At 42.2% G+C, this 21497-nt stretch overlaps 1 protein-coding gene across 1 annotated transcript; it reads right to left on the bottom strand.

The window, feature by feature from the left end:
* Positions 1–9203: 9203 nt before the first annotated feature.
* On the bottom strand, positions 9204–13166 carry mims1b (mitochondrial inner membrane scaffold 1b). Its single transcript, XM_085290628.1, has 4 exons — positions 13019–13166; positions 11466–11938; positions 10961–11072; positions 9204–10348 (listed from the first exon to the last, which is right to left on the bottom strand). Exons 2-4 carry the CDS (start codon positions 11885–11887, stop codon positions 10034–10036), a joined length of 849 nt encoding a protein of 282 aa, XP_085146754.1. The 5' UTR covers positions 11888–11938; positions 13019–13166; the 3' UTR covers positions 9204–10033.
* Positions 13167–21497: the final 8331 nt, after the last annotated feature.

The raw sequence follows: 21497 nt of genomic DNA, 5'->3' as shown, positions 1-21497 counted from the left end.
CCTTCAATTCAGTTCAAATGATAAAATCTCAAATCGCACCAAACCATAAAAACCGTTATCGCAAGGCACTTTATATTAGAAATAAACCCCAACAATCAGACTGCCTCCTGTCAGCGAGCACTTGGCCATAGTGGGAAGGAAAACTCCCTTTTAACAGGAAGAAACCTCTAGCAGAACCAAGCTCAGGGAGGGGAGGCCATCTGCTGCATCTAGTTGGGGGTGGGAGGAGGGAGATGGGACAAAAACAAACATACTAGTTTAATATGTGCGTTGAAGGACATATCCTGGTTTCAACAAAATAAAAACAAAACAACACTCCAAGGTTTCTCAAAGTGTTATTGGTAACCAAGGCAATACCATCCAGTTTCTGGTTAGACACTGTTTCTAATATTTTTAGGGCTGAGTACAATCACCTCAGTTCTATCTGAATTTTGAAACTTGGCTTGGCCTGCTTCACTTTAGGCAGCATATGCTTAGTAAATATGGATGAACGAATCAAATGCACCCATTTTCAGTATTGAGCTAGCCTAATAAATGAAGTACATATCTAACTGTGGTTTACCACAATAGTAACAGTGATTGGACTAAAATGAAATTGCTGTTGAGAGATAAACTGTACACATGAAGGCGCCTCAACCTCTGCTGATGTCTATCCCAGCACAGCATGTCTAATTGGGTATATAGGAGTCATTACCTAGAAGAGTTCTGACAGGTCTCAGTTTACCTTTGCTCGGTGTTCCAGATATTCCTCTCTGTAGCCATATTTCTTGGGAGTCCCACAGGTTTTTTTCTTGCTAGGTAATCCATCCAGTAGGTTCTGGATCTACCTTAAGGTGCTCTTCCAGTCAGATATGCTTGGTAATTTTCCAAAGTAAGGAAGAGGAGCCATTCTGATTGGATGCCCAATCATCCTCAGCCAGCTCCTACAGATATACCAATATTCTACTTCAAGCTAGGTCAGGGGTAGGCAACTCCAGGTCTCAGGTCCCCTGGGTTTATGCACCTGTTCATTACCAGGCCTCTGGTGAACTTCAAGACATGTTGAGGAGGTAATTTAGCCATGTGAATCAGCTGTGTTGCATCAAGGACACATCTATAACCTGCTGGACAACGGCACTTGAGGCCTGGAGTTGCCCACCCCTGAGCTAGACTGACTAGCAGTTCACAACAAAGGTCTATTACAATACTCTGGTGCTGCATCACCAGCAGTAACTGCATCTGTATCTCATGCTCCAGTTTACCATTTCAGGTGAACAAGATTCCACAACACTTAAAGTCCTTAGCTTGGGAAAGCGACTCTCACCAAACCCAAAGGGAGGAACCCTTTCATGGGCTCAGACTAAGAGTGAGCACAATACAGGTCGTGTTCTGATACAGGTAAATGAGCCACAAACAGCTGTGACAGGATTTTCAAATGTAACACCTTCTTGACTCTGGCTGATGTCTGTGGAGTCCAACACCCACTGAAAAAGCGCTCAGCTTTATGCGACAAATATAGACACAGCGCAAAGAACCAGATGTCCTTTGTGCTGTGTACCTCGCCCTCCAGCAATACCCCATAGAAGGTTCTCCAGGGTACAGGATTGTAAAACTTCGATGATTCCACAGGTCACGTGTGAACCAAATGGCCAAATTTTCTTTCAGTTGTGAGCAATGGAGCGAGCCGCACAGGATGAGACTTGTAATCCCCAGACGTACTAAGATGCTGATGAGCAGCACCTCGTCAGTATAGCTTGCCAGGATGGATTTGTTTGAATTTGCTTCTTAGTACTTAGTACTTCTTAGTGCAGCTGAGAACTTTTACAGATATTCAATCATAGCACAAAGTTTGAATCGAGTGAATAAAGTCAGGTGCATAACACAGAGCCCTTTTCTCTCAGAGGATCAATGTAAAGTCCAGTGGAGATGTTGAGATGTCTCTACAAACTGTTTCTTTCTTTGGTGGGATGGAGAAAGAGCCCCTCTGCTGATCTTCAGGTAAGTTTGAACCCCAGTCATTCAAACCTGCTGATTCTAACCCTACCCAATGCAGCGCAGGTCACATTCAGGTCACATCATAATCCTCTCTCTTCTTCCGTCTGTTTTCTTGTTAGAGAATCGTTGGCAGAGATCTTCCTGAGCCAGGAGCAAATGACTCACTCAGCCCTGTAAAGTAATGAGATGCATAAAACATAAGTTTCTGTTATATTTCAGCAGCGAGAGCGTTTTATTTATAGACGGAGCCCATCTGGCAACTTGTCATAACATTCGCAAGAGTGAAACAAAGCTTTCAAAGCATTTAGCCTCACTTACAAGTGCAGAGAGAGGGTGGGCCCAGGACCCACGCCTCCCGTCCTCTCCATGAACCTCCTGCTGCTAGGAGCACAACCCATCCCAGTGCTGTTCACATTTCCTCCTGACTCACTCTCTTCAGATGACACACAGACACAAACAGGCATCTTGAGAGCTGGCAGACTGGTGCAGGGCAGTCACAGAGGAAATCATGCATACATCAGCTGCTGCTTGTTTCAAAGATGAGCCATGATGCATTCTCAGACTATGAACCTCTCCCAGGCTTTCAGTCTCAGACAGGAAATAGAGGAGAAGGAAACTGCTTTCTAAGTTTTCCTCTTCTCCTCCTTTCCTTATCAGGAAGACGTGCCTAAATGTTACCTCCTGTCTGGAAACTGCTTTGATGAATACTAATGCTTTCAGCTACAACTACAGCAGTCTGTGGCCCATTTAAATACCCAGAACCTTTTGGAGACAGTTAACTCGGGCTGGATTGCTGAGACAGCAAAGCCCACAAAGGCCCACAGAAACCTCAAGTCCACTCGTCTGGCAATTTGCATCACTGAAGCATCAACTATGGTGGATTCTGCATTTAGATACCTCTCTTTGGGATATCAAGATCTGTGGTTTGGTTGTCAAATGAGTACACAGCTAGCTAAAATTACAGCTAAGCAGAGAAAGACATCATTAATGTTACAGTTAGTGGGTAAAACACATTGTTGCATTGTCTCATCTCAGTACAATATATTTGATCAAATATGCATTATTTACATTATCGAAGGCAAACGTATCTACAATCAGTATCTCCAAAGTGGGCAAATCACACCAAAGCAATCTGGATAGATAAAAAGCACCACAGACCAAAGGAAACATACAACTTGATTTTGGGGTGACAGAACTTTAATGGGTGTAACAACTTATGATGTGACAGTTCATTTCAGCTGTGTTTATATTGCACAAATTCACAACAATAGTTGGCTTCAGGCGCTTGACACTCTGAGGTAAAATTCCTGCAATATTATAATATAGTTCAGCTATTAGAATTATTTCTGAGACGCCATATTTTGTTATCATACTTAGAGAAACATATACATACACATTCAGTTCAATTCAATGCAATTTTATTTATACAGCACCAAATCACAACAACAGTCGCCTCAAAGCGCTTTATATATTTGGGGCGAGCGTGGCTCAGGGGGTTGGGAATCGCATCTGTAACTGGAAGGTCACTGGTTCGATCCCCGGGCTCTCTGTCCTGGTCGTTGTGTCCTTGGGCAAGACACTTTACCCTACCGCCTACTGGTGTTGGCCAGAGGGGCCGATGGCGCGATATGGCAGCCTCGCTTCTGTCAGTCTGCCCCAGGGCAGCTGTGGCTACAACCGTAGCTTGCCTCCACCAGTGTGTGAATGTGAGAGTGAATGAATAGTGGCATTGTAAAGCGCCTTGGGTGCCTTGAAAAGCGCTATATAAATCCAATCCATTATTATTATTATATTGTAAGGACCCTACAATAATACACACAGAGAAAACCTAACAATCACATCAGCCCCTATGAGCAAACACTTTGGTGACAGTGGGAAGGAAAAACTCTCTTTTAACAGGAAGAAACCTCCAGCAGAGGCTCAGGGAGGGGCGGGGCCATCTGCTGCGACCGGTTGGGGTGAGAGAAGGAAGACGGGACAAAAGACATGCTGTAGAAGAGAGACAGAGGTTAATAACAAGTGTGATTCAGCAGAGAGCTCTATTAACAGATGTTGAGTGAGAAAGGTGACTGAAGAAGAAATACTCAGTGCATCATGGGAATCCCCCAGCAGCTCACACCTATTGCAGCATAACTAAGGGAGGATACAGGGTCACCTGATCCAGCCCTAACTATATGCTTTAGCAAAAAGGAAAGTTTTAAGCCTAATCTTGAAAGTAGAGATAGTGTCTGTCTCCCGAATCCAAACTGGAAGCTGGTTCCACAGAAGAGGGGCCTGAAAACTGAAGGCTCTCCCACCCATTCTACTAAATGGTAAATGGTAAATGGCCTGTATTTGTATAGCGCTTTTCTAGTCCCTAAGGACCCCAAAGCGCTTTACACAACCTGTCATCCACCCATTCACACACACATTCACACACTGGTGATGGCAAGCTACAATGTAGCCACAGCCACCCTGGGGCGCACTGACAGAGGCGAGGCGCCACCGGGCCCTCTAACCACCACCAGTAGGCAACGGGTGAAGTGTCTTGCCCAAGGACACAACGACCGAGACTCAATACTCAAGTAAGCCTGCAGTGCGAGAGCGAAGTGCTCTAATAGGGTGATACGGTACTACAAGGTCATTAAGATAAGATGGGGCCTGATTATTTAAGACCTTGTATGTGAGGAGCAAGATTTTGAATTCAATTCTGGATTTAACAAGAAGCCAATGAAGGGAAGCCAATATAGGAGAAATATGCTCTCTCTTTCTAGTCCCTGTCAGGACTCTTGCTGCAGCATTTTGAAATAACTGAAGGTTTTTCAGGGAGTTTTTAGGACATCCTGATAATAATTAATTACAGTAGTCCAGCCTGGAAGTAATAAATGCATGAACTAGTTTTCTGCATCACTCTGAGACAGGATATTTCATATATATATTATAGTGCTGACTCTTGAAAGGTCATTCACACAGTCAATGAGCACAGGGTGGAATGCATGAGGTAAAATTCTAGTGACAAACTATTTTATAAGTATTTAAGTATATAAGTATAGGTGGGAGCAGAAATTGCACAACAAATGTTATAAACAGGGCAGCACGGTGGCACGGTGGTTAGCACTGTTGCCGCACAGCAAGAAGGTCCTGAGTTCAATTCCAACATCAGGCCGGGGTCTTTCTGTGTGGAGTTTGCATGTTCTCCCCGTGCTTGCGTGGGTTCTCTCCAGGTACTCCGGCTTCCTCCCACCGTCCAAAGACATGCAGCTTGTGGGGATAGGTTAATTGGATAATCCAAATTGTCACTAGGTGTGAATGTGCGAATGAATGTGAGTGCGAATGGTTGTCTGTCCCTGTGTGTTAGCCCTGCGACAGACTGGCGACCTGTCCAGGGTGTACCCCACCTCTCGCCCTATGACAGCTGGGATAGGCTCCAGCGCCCCCCGCGACCCTGAAAAAGGACAAGCGGAAGCGAATGGATGGATGGATGTTATAAACAGAAATAAAGAAAATACAAATACAACTGACAGATGAGTGAACACAAACATTCGGATCGTATGCAGTAATCGAGAACAAGAACAACTTCAAAAGCAAACACACTGATCAAGAGAACTATTTTCTCGATTCCTTAAAGTGAATAGAAAAAAAGGAGGAAAACCCAAGATGCAAAAAACATTGCACCTGAAAATTACACCATACATGACCCAAAACAAAAGCTCATACAGGAAGCAATAGAAATGAAACAGCCTGAAACAATAAAAAGTTTTAAAGAGCAAATTGGCCAAACTCCAGTTGGCCTGTGCTTGATACCAACTGTGGGCTTTCCCACTCTGCATCAGTCACAAAGAGGCTGAATGCTTTTGAGTTTATAAGAAGTTTAAATTCACATAAAGGAACTTTCAATTTCATCTCTCGTTATTTTAATCTCAATGGAATGCAAAGCTAAAAATCTGGATCTTACGATAGCAGCATATCCATTTACACATTTTATCACCTCTGCTTGTATCTAAGATCACAGTCTTTGCTCTGAGGACGGAGTCTCCCTAACAATAACACGCAGAAATCCATTTTGCCTTACAGCAGCATTAAGCCTTGTTACAGGTTAATCAGCTGTGGTTGGTTACACTTCACAGAGTTAAAGACGATCACTCAGAGACACAAAGTATTACCCTTGCTCCATTTCACCGACTTTCATGGGATTGAGCTGTTTGTGTTCTCTATGGTCTTGCTGACAGACAAGTGGACAAAAGAAAATGAGTGCGTACCTGCAAGAATAATTGAGCTTATATCTGACTACAAGCACAGCTTCAAGTCCAAAGAGTTCCAACAAATGTGACCCGAACTGCAACTTTGTACTGCACCCACATTCTGTCAATAACATTAAAACATTCGCTGACCTTTGCTGAGAAAAGATGGAAAGTGGTGAAAAATCATTGACTTTTTGACAGCTTGGACAGCTTTTTCTCTCCTAACCTGTGCTTCACCTCATGCTTCCCAGAGGCATCTTGACACTCGGGTCATGTTTGGCCACTGGCTCACACCTGAGGAACACAGATTGTCTTTGCACTAAAATGATTGGAGGACTCGTTCTGCCCCCCGCTTCTTAGTCCCTGTGGGAGAACAAACAGGTGTTTATACGAGGGGCCGTGGACTGCATAAGCAGCTGTTCATTAGTCTGGACAGCAGAGGTCACTGCAGCTCACGCACGCAACACGTTTCCATTTCCATGCAGATCTGATTCATAATGAAGGAGGCCGGCTGGTGCATGACATTTGCATCTGCCCACCATTTCTGGATGCTGACAGCAGAGAGAATACTCAGACCTCACTGATTTCTCTGTGTGAGGTGTGAATGTGGACAGTAACCGACTGAGCAGACCGGACGTTTTCCCACCTGTTGTCCTGCCTGGGGATTTTATCTCTGGGGAGCATCTACTGAAATCTTAGCAAGTGCACGCCCCTTCTATGGTTTTAACTTCTGCTGAATTCAGGATGTACTTTAGAGCCTGTATTTTCAGTATAGGCAGGACCTGTTTCCTTTTACTTCTCTACATTTCAGTTTAATGTTTAAAACCAGCAGACTGAGTTAAATGATCCTAAAATCTGTAGAAGTGATGGAAACACCAAGTTGGGTGGTCTGTCACACTGACTGTCTAAACGAGAGAAGAATCGCTCTGAGAACACATCCTCCACCAAGTCAGCTCACTCTCTGAGCAGTAGTTATTTTTAATGGAACAGTATTATATTTTTAATATATACATTTTGTGTGTTTTTTTTTAATTTACTTTAAGAAGTTTGCACTTCAGTAAAAATCAGATAAGAGTAGCATGGGAGAGGTCTACTCTGATCACACAAATATGTATGATTTTCAAATAACTGGATATGAATCATTTGACCTTTTTACATAACAGTCAAAATCCACAGAAAAAACTGTTTGGCAAGTTTGCAGCTCAACACAAAACTGCGTTTTTCTTACAAATGTCACAGTTTAATAAACAAATAAATAGGCTTTCCAGCCCAGTGGTATGACATTTATTGTTACAATAATCGATCAAACACTCATTTCCTTACTTTTTGTTTTTTGCTTATTGCAGATTTTATCATACGGTATTTTTTATAACTATCTAAGAAGCTCATGCTTTTTCTCCTGACACACTTTCTTTAAAAAATAAAACATATTTTGCGGTCAACTTGAAAGAAAGGCAGATGTGAAATAAGGTCAGAGGTCAAATGTGACATGATATTTGGACAAAAACTATCATTTGATATTTAGAATCCACGTATATAATTCCCTATAAGCCCCCTTATCCAGTTCAGGTTGACAGGGGTGCTGGATGTACAGTAGACCCTGGACAGGTCAATACGCTGTCACAGGGCCAATTTAGAATCATCAGTTAACCGCACTAACTGGACGTCTCTGGACAGAGAGAACCCACAGACACAGGGAGAACATACTAACTCCACACAGAGCATTTTGAGCCCATGACCTCTCGCTGTGAGGCAACAGTGCTAACCACTGCACCACCACGCTGCTGTATATGCATGTTTGCTGTCAATACAAAAACAGCTGTAAGAAAAATTATTTTAAATTGCTCTATTAAACATTATTATCACCTTGACCTTGAGCTCAATCTGTTGACCTTGAAGGAGAGGTCAGAGTTCAAATGTGACATCACCATGACAGCATCCACATCACTGCAGCTGCAGCACCAATCTGTCTGTCGATCTCCTGCTCCCTTCTCTCCTCACTCTTGAACAAGAGCCAGAGATCCTTAAACTTCTCCGCTCTTTCTGGCTGAGGACCATTGTGTCGTGATATTTTAAATCTCTGTATGGTACTTCCTATTTGCTGACAATACAAACAACACTTGAAGAATCATAGTTTGAGGTTTGTTTTTTGCAAGCTTTTGACCAACAAGTTGCTGACCTTGAAGAGCCTGGATGTATGGCACGGTTTAACGGATTGTTAACACAGTCCCCCCTCTGTAACACTACAAAGTTTTATCAGAATTCATTCAAAACTTTTGAGCTACAGAGATCCCTGGCAGCTGCAATAATGGATGATTTTTTGGTACATTAAGCGTTTTTATATTTCCTTCCTATTTTTGATTAAAGTTTGTTAGCACTAATGTTTAATCAAAAACAAGAAGGAAATGTAAAAATGCTTAAAGTGCCAAAAAAAAAAATCATCCGTTATTGGAAGTGCGAGGGAGGTTCTGTTTTTGGTGTGGTTGCATGTTTGTCTGTTAGCACTTATTTATTCCTGCTTACATTATCTGTTACATCCACTCATTCTCTTCTGCAGGGTCCTGGCTATACAACATGCCTCATTCACACAAGCACTTCTACCTATCACGGGACATTTTATGTTTAATCTCTTCTGCAATCTCTGTAAAACCTGAAAAGGCAGATGACACCTCACACGATTATCAAAATGCAGCAAAAGAGAAAAAAAAAAAATCTAACACTGATTAACATTTGCTCAGAAGGATAATAGCCGGGAAACCTGAGTGCGAGTAAGACATGGAGTCAGTTTAGGTACAGAGACATCCCATCATCTTACCTCTAATCCATTAATGGAACATGCCAGAACTGGAAATCACTGCAGAAGCAACTATTTATGTCCACATCCACGCTCTGGTTATATACAAAGACTAATTAACACTAATTAACCTGTTTAGACTGTGAGGGAAAGCTGAAGCACAGAGAACACACTGTCACATTACATAAAACACAAACTTCAAGTTTCAAACATCATTTGGTTAGCACTTGACTTTTATTCTGTTGTTGTTTACAGTGGACATCTGTGTGAATTCCTGACAAAACCAATGTGTCGTTGTGCAAAAGTCATGAAGACCCTCTTGCTGTTCATGTGTGACACTGTGTGTGCAGCTCATACATGCTTTATGCACTGCACATTTACTCACTACTGCCCTAACAGTGACACGAACACTGAAACGCTGTCACACATTAGCTTTGGCTATCAAATGAAAATACATTAGAAAACTTTCATTTATCTCTCATTAGAAAAGACAGCAGGTGACACTCTGAGCCTTGAGAAAGGCTTTAATGGACTAGTACACACAGATGAGCTTCAAGTTTTATTCCCTAACAGCTACAATGATTAGCACTGCTCTCTCCAGGTGCTGTTATTACACGGACACATTGTTCATATCTCTGAAGCCCAGACCTCCCCCCACCCCTTTCTGTATTGATGGGTGTGACAAGAGAAACAAGAACAGTGCTCCTCTTTAAACAGCCAACAGAGTGAGTACAGATTACTTGAGTGTGTGCAAATCCAGTCTGAGATGACAGTGTCAGAAGGTAGCATTGCCAGCAGTCCACTAAGCTGCTGTCTAGTGCAGGGAGGCAGAGTTCAGACAGAAAGGGACTCGACTGGACATTTAAACAGAAAACATGACTGAGAGGTGTGAGGAGGGTTTCAGGACAGGGATAGTGCAGCATCTCTCTCCTCCTTCCAGTCTCAGAGGTACCATCTGCCATTTGATTCCCACATTACTCAGTACATCATGTTGAGATCACAACATGACCATATTTTCAGAGACACCACCTGTAGACATGATTCTCTAATCGTTTTTCTTTCGAAAGAAGGCTTTTCCCTCAGAGACTCTGTCTTTGGTCTCCTGTAGTTTCTCAGAGAACTTGTCTTTCGTCTCTTCCATTTTCTCATTGAAGCGTTCTTTTGTCTCCTCAATTTTCTCTGAAAATCTCTCCTTTGTCTCCTCCATCTTTTCTGTCAGTTTCTCCTTCGTCTCCTCCATTTTGTCCTGGAAGTACTCTTTAACTGGTGGCGGTGTGGATAAGTAGCCGTGCTTGCGGAGATACTGAATGGACAGTGACGTGCCGCCCAGAGTCACCGTGTATCTAGCAGGGGTTGCGATCTGTAGGAGAGAAAAAAAAACCATCAGTGAGTTTAAATACACCGTATGTGCTTTTCATATGTACAACGAGACAGAACAGCTCCAAACAAAGGATCCAGGTTCAGTGGTTGTGACTGGTGTGGGAGTGGGATAATGACACGCTTGTTTAAAACCTTTGTTCCCAGTACCATTACTGGGCGAATTAGCGCCATGATTCGCCCTGTTCCCAGAGCTAACTGGGAACAGAGTTTGACCTAGTTTCTTGCTAGGTCAAACTAGCTCACATAAAGAAAGTAGTCTGACCCTGTAAATAAGTAATGAACACAAGTGGAGCGCTACATGAGTTAAATGCGATCATAACATGCGATTTAAAAGTGGAGCGAGAGTTTGTAGTTCAGAGATCTGGTGGAAGTGCATTCCAAAGTCTTGGGGCAGAACAACTAAAGGCTCTGAGTCGGGTGAGCAGGTGGCACAAACAGAAGGGAAGCTGAAGAAGAGCGGAGTGTACGACAGGGTTAGTACGTATGGAGAAGATCAGATAAATAAGGGGGAGCAAGGTTATAAAGTGCTTTGAAAGTAAGAAGCAGGTATGCCGCAGGGAGTCAATTTAAACGTAGTCTGGAATTAATTTACCTTGTACATGGCATATGCAGTCAGCGCATACCCACTCGATGAGTCTCTTAAAAGGCCAACTAGTGACTCTGGTAGACCAATCATCTCCAGGAATGGCACTACATTCACACCCCTGAGGAAGCAAAAAAAGCCCATATTTTCATATCAATGTTTTTTGTTTGTTACAAAACTTAACGCTGACCTATGAAACATTCGATCATTAAAACAGTGGCTCCACATAACAGAAAACTCAACATTGTACCAGTGTGGAACTTTATCTCTAGGCACTTTGTTACTGCCCAGCCTGTGACAGGTGCAGTCTGAGGCCTGAGCTTTGAGCTCACAGGATTTCTCACAATGCACTGACCTCATTATTTAAAACTCAAAGCACCTCCCACTGCAACAGTAGCTGAGTCAACAACAAAAGCATAATAATCTCTTGATGATATGGCACATCAGAATTAGATTTAACATTTAGTCCTTCATAAACATCAAAATAAAGTATTTTAAGCAGAGCACCACTCACTTCATAGCAGCGTAATAGAAGGTTCCAAACCAAACAGAGGAAGTCACCAGATGCACAGGGATCATCACCTTCCCATACTGTTTAAAGGTCCTTTTGAACCTCTGGAACAGGCCGATGGACTTGTCCTGAAGAGGGTCCACCTCTGCAGGATCAGGTGCTGCTTTCTCTCCCGGGTTGTCCTGTGTCTGAGGCGTCGTGGTGTCAGACTGCGGCTCCCCCTGTGCCGGCTGGTGCTTTGGTTGGTGTGCTGCTGTGCTGACGGCCGAAGTGGAGAGCCAACGCTGGCCAACAGGTGGCGACTGACGGAGGGCGCGCCAACAAAATGCTACTGGGGTCTCGGGGACGGCGATGCCCAGCAGCAGTGGGCGCACCGCCGCCACCCGTCGAGGTGTCCCATGAGTAAGGATGCGCTGCATGATCATCCTCCTCCTCTCTTCGCCCTCCTCCTTTCAGCTGTGATGTTCAACCACAGACTGCAGGATCAGACAGAGAAAGGCACTTTAAATTGTAATCTAATTAACCTAATAATCATTTAATCTATGAAATGCTCATACACAGTTGCCAATTTAAACTGCTTATTTGGGTCCATCAAGGACTCAAAACCTAAAGATTCAACAACAAGAAGAGAAACAAAAACCCAACACCCTTCTTTCTAAACACATGCCAAAAAATATTCCTTCAGCGAAAGACTGATAAATTATCAAAGTATTTACTTGTAAAGTGACTAATTTCAGCTCCATTTTCAGTCTGAAATGCACTGAAACGTGCTGGGCACTCTGGGTTATCTATGCTGTGTACTAAACAGCCCTGATCTAAGTCCCTTCATGCAGTAGCTGTAATGTTATCTTCCCCAAGGATGCCACAGATTAAAGGTCCCGAACAAACCCTGCTTAATGACAGCAGAACCATAAACTCAGCACCTAAAGTGAAACTGGTGAGTGAGCGCTGCATGCAGGGAGTTCTTCCTAAAGATATTAATTTATGTTTCTTATGTGGAGCTGCAGAAACTGAGCTAAGTGACTGCTGTATGACAGCACATTTTAGCTGACCTACCTACAGTTAGCCAAACCCAAGCTATGTGAAAGTACTGCAATTAGACGGGAAGTCACAACAACGGTCCTCAAAATAAAAGCACCCAAGTAGACCGTACGACGGCGGACATTCCTCGTGACTTATTTTACAAGCTGCACCCGGAAATGTTGAGTCACAGTAATGGAAGATTTTCACAGGGGTCTATTTTAGGGTGGCTGACATTGGACAGTTGTGTCCTGAGGACAAACAGGGCGCAGCTTTTAGTTCCCATATAACTACGTGGGTCTTTAGCGGGTGGCGAAGCAAAGAGGCTTCACTCATTAAAGCAGACAGCTAGTCTAGCTTAGACACTGACCGACAGCCGTGTGCTAAAGCCAAACTCTGAACAGCTGCCAACTTCGGCTTCTGACGGTTAACGTTAGCCTGTTAGCTAGTTGCTCTGCTAACTCACGCAAGCAATAACTAACCAGTACGTGAATAAACAATACTAAAGGAGTGGACAGAAAGCTGACTGCACTTACTAGAATTTAGGTGTTGCACTCCTCAAACCGGAGGGCCATGCGAGCTATGTGTCGCTCAAGAACCACATTTATCGTTTCAGCCGCTCTGATTGCGTGGTGGAGAGCAGCGTGTAACCCTAAGTGCGCAAAGACCGATGGGAAATGACGTTCTCCCGACTGCGACGGTCCAAAGATATGCTAAAAATACATTTCCCAGCGTTGATAGCGGTGGATTTTTTTTCTTGATCATGAAGTTGGCCAGTGGTTTGTTTTTTCCTCACTGTAAACAGAGTGTGGCCTTCAAACACGGACACATTGGGCTTTGTTTATCCATTAATGTCAAACAAAAAGTTCTTGTTTACGTCTGCTTGTTTAATTAAATTATAGGTTTAACCCAGAACAAACAAAGACTTCATGTAGTCTGCAGTTATTAGCCTTATTGCCATATATGAAACACATTAATATTATAAGTTATTTTACTAGTTATTTTGTCAGCGTTGCTGTTGTAATTAAATGTGCTATATAAACATATAAACGACAAACATTAATATGACTAATCTCGGTAGATTTTTAACTTATGAAAAACAAAAACAAAAAACAAAATACAAAGACCCCGCCTAAACGCAGACAAGCCTTTCTTGGCGTAAAAATGTTTTATTACATATTAACATAAAGAAACGTGACCTTTAGCGCATCGGCGTTCTGTAATACACGACTGTCACCAACAGAGGGCGGGCGGCTCACATGAAAGGAGCCAGTGTGTTTGTAATGCACAGCCAAAAGTAGCAGTATACAGAGAGTACATGTTAATTAGACATTTTTTGTTATGTTTTGTATATTTTGTTGTTTCTAATAAATGTAATTATGCTTTGGGTCACTTGGCTTGCCTTTAGTTATTTCCCGTTTTGTTATTTCCCGTATTTACTTGTGGTCAATAATTAGCTGACTATATCTGCTTATTAGGATTCAGTCTCCTTATACTCAGCAGAATGCAGATACCCACTGATAAAGGGATGAAGAAGGGTCTCCCTGCAAATCTGCAGGAGGAATCTGTGATTGAGGCATAAGCACACCTGGAACTGAGCTAATCCAGTTTGAGGACAAATCACATTAATCCAGTGTTCCACAGAAGAATTTCATCTGTGGTGTTTGATATGTGACGAACAGCTCACAGAGCAGAGGAATCAGGCATACATACCACGACTGCTGGGATACCATGGTTCCTGAACTCCATGTTCTCTTATGTAAATATATTATTTTAAATATGCTGTAATAAATCCTTTTATGTCAGTCACTGGAAATATTGATACATGTTTGTGAAATAGCAGAAACAGCAGAAGTCAGTTCTCATTCACATAGCTCTAAAAACTGAGATGATTTTTTAGCCTAAAGCTCTAAAGCTTTAGGTCTGCAATTTAAATCAAACACACAGTGACATTTGGCAGTTTCCAACACTTCTAATTGGTTGATAAAAGCACACTAAAACACTTCAAATCCTCACTGATCCACAGTTTTAGTCTTATATATTTACAGTGCAATTCCGCAATACCTATTGGTATATGGTCAATGTCACTCATAAGCAATACAAAACTCTTGCTATTATATTCTTTTCCCCAGTGTTCAATGTAATGCATTGAGCCTTTCTTTTCTACTACAGCAGCCAGCTAAGAACTCTAAGGTAGTCATCAGCACAGCATTGTCAAAGCTAGACAGCATAAAGACTGTTCTGATGCCTCGCCATTTCTGCAGATGCTGCACCCAGAATCTGGCAACAACAGCATGAATTCATGGACGCAAAAAAACCTTGTGGTAACATTGCAGGATGCAAGAGCAGGGTGCAGCGTTGTGGGGGAGTGCTTTCTTGGATCTCTTAATGCTGATTTATCATGGTTTAAATTCCACATGTTGTCTGGATGTTGCATATTGTAGATTACATTTTTGCCATCTCCGAATGCATCCAGCGTAATAATCAATCTTATTACACAACAAGACTTCTCTTAAATTAGTTTTATGAATATGACAGTGGGCAGCCTAGCTGGGCAACTTAGCTGGGGGCAAAGCAGTGAAATAAATGAAGCCAAAGCAAAAGGGCCCCAAAAAGTGCAATTCCTCCAAAGGCTTCTTGAGGCTGGTGCCAGTGCCCATGGACTCCTATGATAAAATGATAATTTTTAAAATTTTTAAAAAGCACATACTCAATTCAGTTCAATTCAATTTCATTTTTATACACCAATACACAACAATAGTCACCCCAAGACACCTTATATTGTAAGGTAAAGACCCTTTAATGTTAGAAAAACCCCAGCAATCAGACGATCCCCTCTGAGCAGCCCCTGGCAATGCAGGGAAGGAAAAACTCCCTTCTAACAGGAAGAAACCTCCAGCAGAACCAGGCTCAGGGAGGTAGAGCCATCTGCTGTGACCAGTTAGGGGTGAAGGGAAACATAGGAGAGAGAAAAAGAGAGCGCTGAGAGACAGAATGAAATAATTATGATAATGTGGCTTGCTGTAAAAGACAGTCTGTTCATGAAGTTTGTGCTTCAGTTTTGGTGAGTGGATTTCTTGTTTATTTGTCTTCTGCTTAGCATGAATTAGCAGGTATCTGTGTCTTTGCATTGTACCCTTACGGTCTAGTGTTGTTGCTTGTTGCTTAGCATTCTCTGGTCTAAATATGGTCACTTCTCACTCCAGAAAAAGAAGATGGTGACAGCCAGAAAGATAAAGCCCACAAATGCAACGGCTAATGTCACAGTTGTTAGATCTTTAATGTATATTCTATACTTAGAGTTTGGACAATTACACAGTATTTGCACATTAAACAGTAGTTTTTATATATATATATATAATGTGTTTACAAATAGTTAAATATCAGTAAAAAACGGCCCGTGCAACAGTCAGAAAGCATCGGTTTGGTTTGCAGTGCAAAGAGCATAATTTGAATAGGAGTACACAGGTGAGTGACCCAGGTGCAATAAAATGCATGCAAATGTGTCAGCAGCGCATGATATCTCACCTGTTACCAGTACTTTGCATAATGCCAAGCTTTCTGATGCACTCAGTCACCAAGAAGCTAATATATTCAAAACAGTAATAATGAAATAAGACTTTCCCGGAGCAATGAAGCCTCCCAGTCTGAGGATACGTTCTGACAACACGGTGTTTACTGCTGATAACTAATAGGAAAAATAATGTTAATGTTAGTTTTACATCTATTGGTTTCAAGTTTCTCACTATGCCTCCGTCCAGGTTTCCTGCTTTAGATGATCTCTCCTCAGACATCTCCAGCGTGTCCTGGTTAAATGGAGATAATGGATGCAAACTCTTCTGTGTTCTCATACATGTGACAATGCTTACAATGCTGTGATTGCAGCCATTCCCCAACTCTCTGTGAATGGTACTCTTGGCCATTGATCAGTGGGCTTTGATCAGTGGGTTTTAGTCAGTGGTTGTTGATCAATGGTCATGAGAATTTGCATAATTAAGATTAAGGAACTGGGCTGGGAGGAGGCTGCTTTCACTGGCTTCATTTCACTTGCTGTCTTTGATTATATAAGCACTGCAATATGAGCAAGTTGAGGCCATGTAGATGCCATTTACTTATGACTTAGTATAATTTTCAGGGCTGGTCTTCACACTTGCTGGCATGTCTGTGCTGGCTTTGTTGCGTTGCTAATGGTCCTGAAACATTTCACAGTTCTCTGGTGAAAAGCTGATGGCAAGGGAAGCAGTTAGGTTTAATTAATGTGCATATTCGTCATCTAATTTGGAATCTTTTGGCACAGGGCACCATGTTATGTGCATCTGTTCCACTGGAACTTGTTAGGCGACACTCTTAGATGAGGCACGTCTTCTGTGACTTCTTTTGAGAAACTTTTACTTTCCCAACTTTTCTTCTCTTCATCTGTAAAGCGGCAGGTCAAAGCAGGAAAGGGATCTGTATTTATGGATTCAGACTGTCTGGACAAGCGTGCTCCATGGCCTCTTGATGCCTTGAATCAACCATGCCCTTTGAAGCTTGAAAATGAGAGGACTAATTAATTGTCCAATATAAAATGTTAGGGTGCCCTCTACTTTCATCATGCAAACAGTACGGTGTAAAAAGCGTCCAGCATTTTAAAATATACCTCTAAACCTCTTATCATCCAGCTGTCATTGATGTTTAATTTCTATATTGACTACGACCTGATCCACCACCTGTTGTTTGTTGCGTCTTTCAACTGTATAACTGCAATGTCAACTTCTAGCCGTGTCTTTTGAAGCACCGTTAAATATAATAGGGTGATGTGAGGAACATACAGAATCAAAACCTTCACTAAAGTTTAAACATTTCAGTTCAGCCCACTCTCTGTGCTTCCGGCAAACCAACCACCACACTACACATGTAAAAATCTCAGGTTTGGGTGAATTCTGTCAAAACCCAAGTTTGTCCTTGATCTCTGCAAAGGGAGAACAGAAAATAATGGAAAGGGCCAGACAACACAAATTTCAACCGGTATGACATCGCCTGCTGGCTGTGGTTCAGTGCCTCGAAAAATAGCTGGCAAAATCCTTGCTACAGTCCAGGCATTCACATACACACAGAACCATTAACACCCATGCTAACAAAGGTCTAAATCTGTGAGTGTGCCAGCTGCCTGGAAAGGAATTTTTCATGTTCAATTTGATTTAATTCAATTTTATTTATGTAGCACCAAATCACAACAACAGATTGCCTCGAGGCATTTTATATTGTAAGATATGATCCCTGTGCTGGCAAAGTTCTTCTGAACGGAGACTGAAATAATGTAGCACTTGGTTCGTCAAGTCCTCCTATGTACGCCCTTGCTCATGATGTAACCATCGTTTGTTATCAAGTTGTTTTTGTACATGGAAACCTCTAATCTAAACGTTCTTACTTAGAACAACTGAGATAATGCATCTACAATACAAGGTTAGTCATTAAGATACTACTTTATGGGCTGGGGTGTAGTTACATTGTAAGGTTTTAAAAACTGAGAGAGGCCGGCAGTGATCGTGTTAAGGTTCAATGCAGGGGACTCAAACGCAGGACTCCTGAATCAGCTGAACACAAGGGTTTATTTACAGAGTTCACCAGGTGTATATACAGGAAGTGCAGGGCAGTGCTATATACAACAATGTGAGGGAAGGGGCTCCGGGAGAAATCCAAAGGGGGGATCACTCACCCACATTCACGACGGCAGTTCCTTTCATCACACTTGACACACAGATTCACATGGGAAAGGTAATCCAGGGGGTCTGTAGAAGAGGAAACAGGAATGAGTACGATATTCACAAAGACACTTGACTTATCTTGAGCTGTAGCTTGACTTGCACTGACGCGTGGTGGACAACGATCCAGCGAAGACCACCTCCTGGCTTAAATGCCGTTCACCTTGATGGGCATCAGGTGTGTTCCTTTCCGTGGGCCGAGGGTGTGAACCCGCAATGAGTTCCGCCCCAGCGACAGAGAGGAGGAGAGAGAGAGAGAAAAGGAAGAAAAGGCCGATCAGCGTCTCGCTGATCCCCCAGGCCGTGACAGATCGCTGCCTGTTTAGGGCCTTATTCAGATTAAATAGAACAAGTTACAAAGCATTAAAGCATGTTAAAAACACAATAGCCTTCATAAATGCGGAGTAGTTTGGACCCGGAAGCAGGGCTCATACCTCATCACTTAAAGACCAGATTACCCCACTGTGGCTCATACTTTAACACCCCAAGGTCCTTGGGTCGTGGAGGACTGGCCACCAAAGTACAGGGTGGGCCATTTATATGGATACACCGTAATAACATGGGAATTGAATCGGTGTGCAACTTTGCCAAAACAATGTCGGACTCTGTAGTTTTCTCTGGTCCCCTCCCCAATCAGATCAGTAGTGACATGTTTAGCCGCATGTTCTCCTTAAATTGCTGGCTGTCTGAGTGGTGTCCCAGAAATGATGTGGGCTTCATAGATAATTGGCAAACCTTCTGGAGGAAACCTGGTCTTGTTAGGAGAGACGGCATCCATCCCACTTTGGATGGAGCAGCTCTCATTTCTAGAAATATGGACAAATTTATTAAACCCCCCAAAATATGACTATCCAGAGTTGGGACCAGGAAGCAGAGTTGCAGTCTTACACGCTTCTCTGCAGCTTCTCTCCTCCTGCTACCCCCCCAAAAACCCATCTCCATAGAGACTGTGTCAGCTTCCAAAAAGACAAAAAACAAACTAAAAACCAGCAACAAACAACTTAAACATAAACAATTACAAAGAAAGAACAATACAGTATCCACATCTGAACCAAAGAGTAAAACAGTGAAATGTGGATTATTAAATATTAGGTCTCTCTCCTCCAAGTCTCTGTTAGTACATGACTTAATAATTGATCAGCAAATTGATTTACTCTGCCTTACAGAAACCTGGTTGCAGCAGGATGATTATGTTAGTTTAAATGAATCAACACCCCCGAGCCATTCTAACTACCAGAAATCTCGAAGCACAGGCCGAGGGGGCGGTGTGGCAGCAATTTTTCACACCAGCCTATTAATTAATGAAAGACCAAGACAGACTTTTAATTCATTTGAAAGCCTGATGCTTAACATTGTCCACCCCAGCTGTGAAACTCAGAAACCAGTCTTACTTGTTATCATCTATCGTCCACCTGGGCCTTACACAGAGTTTCTGTCTGATTTCTCAGACTTTATATCTAATTTAGTTCTGAGCTCAGATAAAATAATTATTGTGGGTGATTTTAACATCCATGTAGATGCTAAAAATGACAGCCTCAACATGGCATTTAATCTGTTATTAGACTCAATTGGTTTCTCTCAAAATGTAAAAGAACCCACCCACCACTTTAATCACACTCTAGATCTTGTTTTAACATATGGCATAGAAACTGAACATTTAACAGTGTTTCCTGAAAACCCTCTCCTGTCTGATCATTTCCTGATAACATTTACTTTTACAATAATTGATTACACAGCGGTGAAGAGTAGACTTTATCAAAGTAGATGTCTTTCTGAAAGCACTGTAACTAAGTTTAAGAATATAATCCACCCACTGTTATCATCTTCAATGCCCTGTACCAACACAGAGCAAAGCAGCTATCTGAACGCTACCCCAACAGAGGTCGATTATCTTGTTAATAATTTCACCTCCTCACTACGTACGACTCTGGATACTGTAGCTCCTGTGAAAACTAAGGCCTCAAATCAGAAGTACCTGACTCCGTGGTATAATTCTGAAACACGTACCCTAAAGCAGATGACTCGTAATCTGGAGAGGAAATTGCGTGTCACAAATCTAGAGGATCATCATTTAGCCTGGAGAAATAGTTTGCTGCTTTATAAGAAAGCCCTCCGCAAAGCCAGAACATCTTACTATTCATCACTGATTGAAGAAAATAAGAACAACCCTAGGTTTCTCTTCAGCACTGTAGCCAGGCTGACAAAAAGTCAGAGCTCTTTTGAGCCAACCATCCCTTTAACGTTAACTAGTAATGACTTCATGAACTTCTTCACAAATAAAATTTTTATCATTAGAGAAAAAATTACCAATAATCATCCCACAGATGTAATATTATCTACAGTTACTCTTAGTACCATTGATATTAAGTTAGACTCTTTTTCTCCAATTGATCTTTCTGAGTTAACTTCAATAATTACTTCCTCCAAACCATCAACGTGTCTTTTAGACCCCATTCCTACAAAACTGCTCAAAGAAGTCCTGCCATTAATTAATTCTTCGATCTTAAATATGATCAACCTATCTCTAATAATCGGCTATGTACCACAGGCCTTCAAGCTGGCTGTAGTTAAACCTTTACTCAAAAAGCCATCTCTAGACCCAGCAGTCTTAGCTAATTATAGGCCAATCTCCAACCTTCCTTTCATATCAAAAATCCTTGAAAGAGTAGTTGTCAAACAGCTAACAGATCATCTGCAGAGGAATGGTTTATTTGAAGAGTTTCAGTCAGGTTTCAGAGTTCATCACAGCACAGAAACAGCTTTAGTGAAGGTTACAAATGATCTTCTTATGGCCTCTGACAGTGGACTCATCTCTGTGCTTGTCCTGCTAGACCTCAGTGCAGCGTTCGATACTGTTGATCATAATATCCTATTAGAGCGATTAGAACATGCTGTAGGTATTACAAGTACTGCGCTGCAGTGGTTTGTATCATATCTATCTAATAGACTCCAATTCGTGCATGTAAATGGAGAGTCCTCTTCACACACTGAGGTTAATTATGGAGTTCCACAGGGTTCAGTGCTAGGACCAATTCTGTTTACATTATACATGCTTCCCTTAGGCAGCATCATTAGAAGACATAGCATACATTTTCACTGCTATGCAGATGACACCCAGCTCTATCTGTCCATGAAGCCAGATAACACACACCAATTAGTTAAACTGCAGGAATGTCTTAAAGACATAAAGACCTGGATGGCCGCTAACTTTCTGCTTCTTAATTCAGATAAAACTGAGGTTATTGTACTTGGCCCTGAAAATCTTAGAAAT

The sequence above is a fragment of the Mchenga conophoros genome, linkage group LG11 (genome assembly GCF_057382185.1).
Source record: "Mchenga conophoros isolate Kocher_MC1m ecotype Shallow Benthic linkage group LG11, M_conophoros_male_GT1.1, whole genome shotgun sequence".
Taxonomy (NCBI): domain Eukaryota; kingdom Metazoa; phylum Chordata; class Actinopteri; order Cichliformes; family Cichlidae; genus Mchenga; species Mchenga conophoros.
This window is presented reverse-complemented; position numbering and strand designations above follow the sequence as displayed.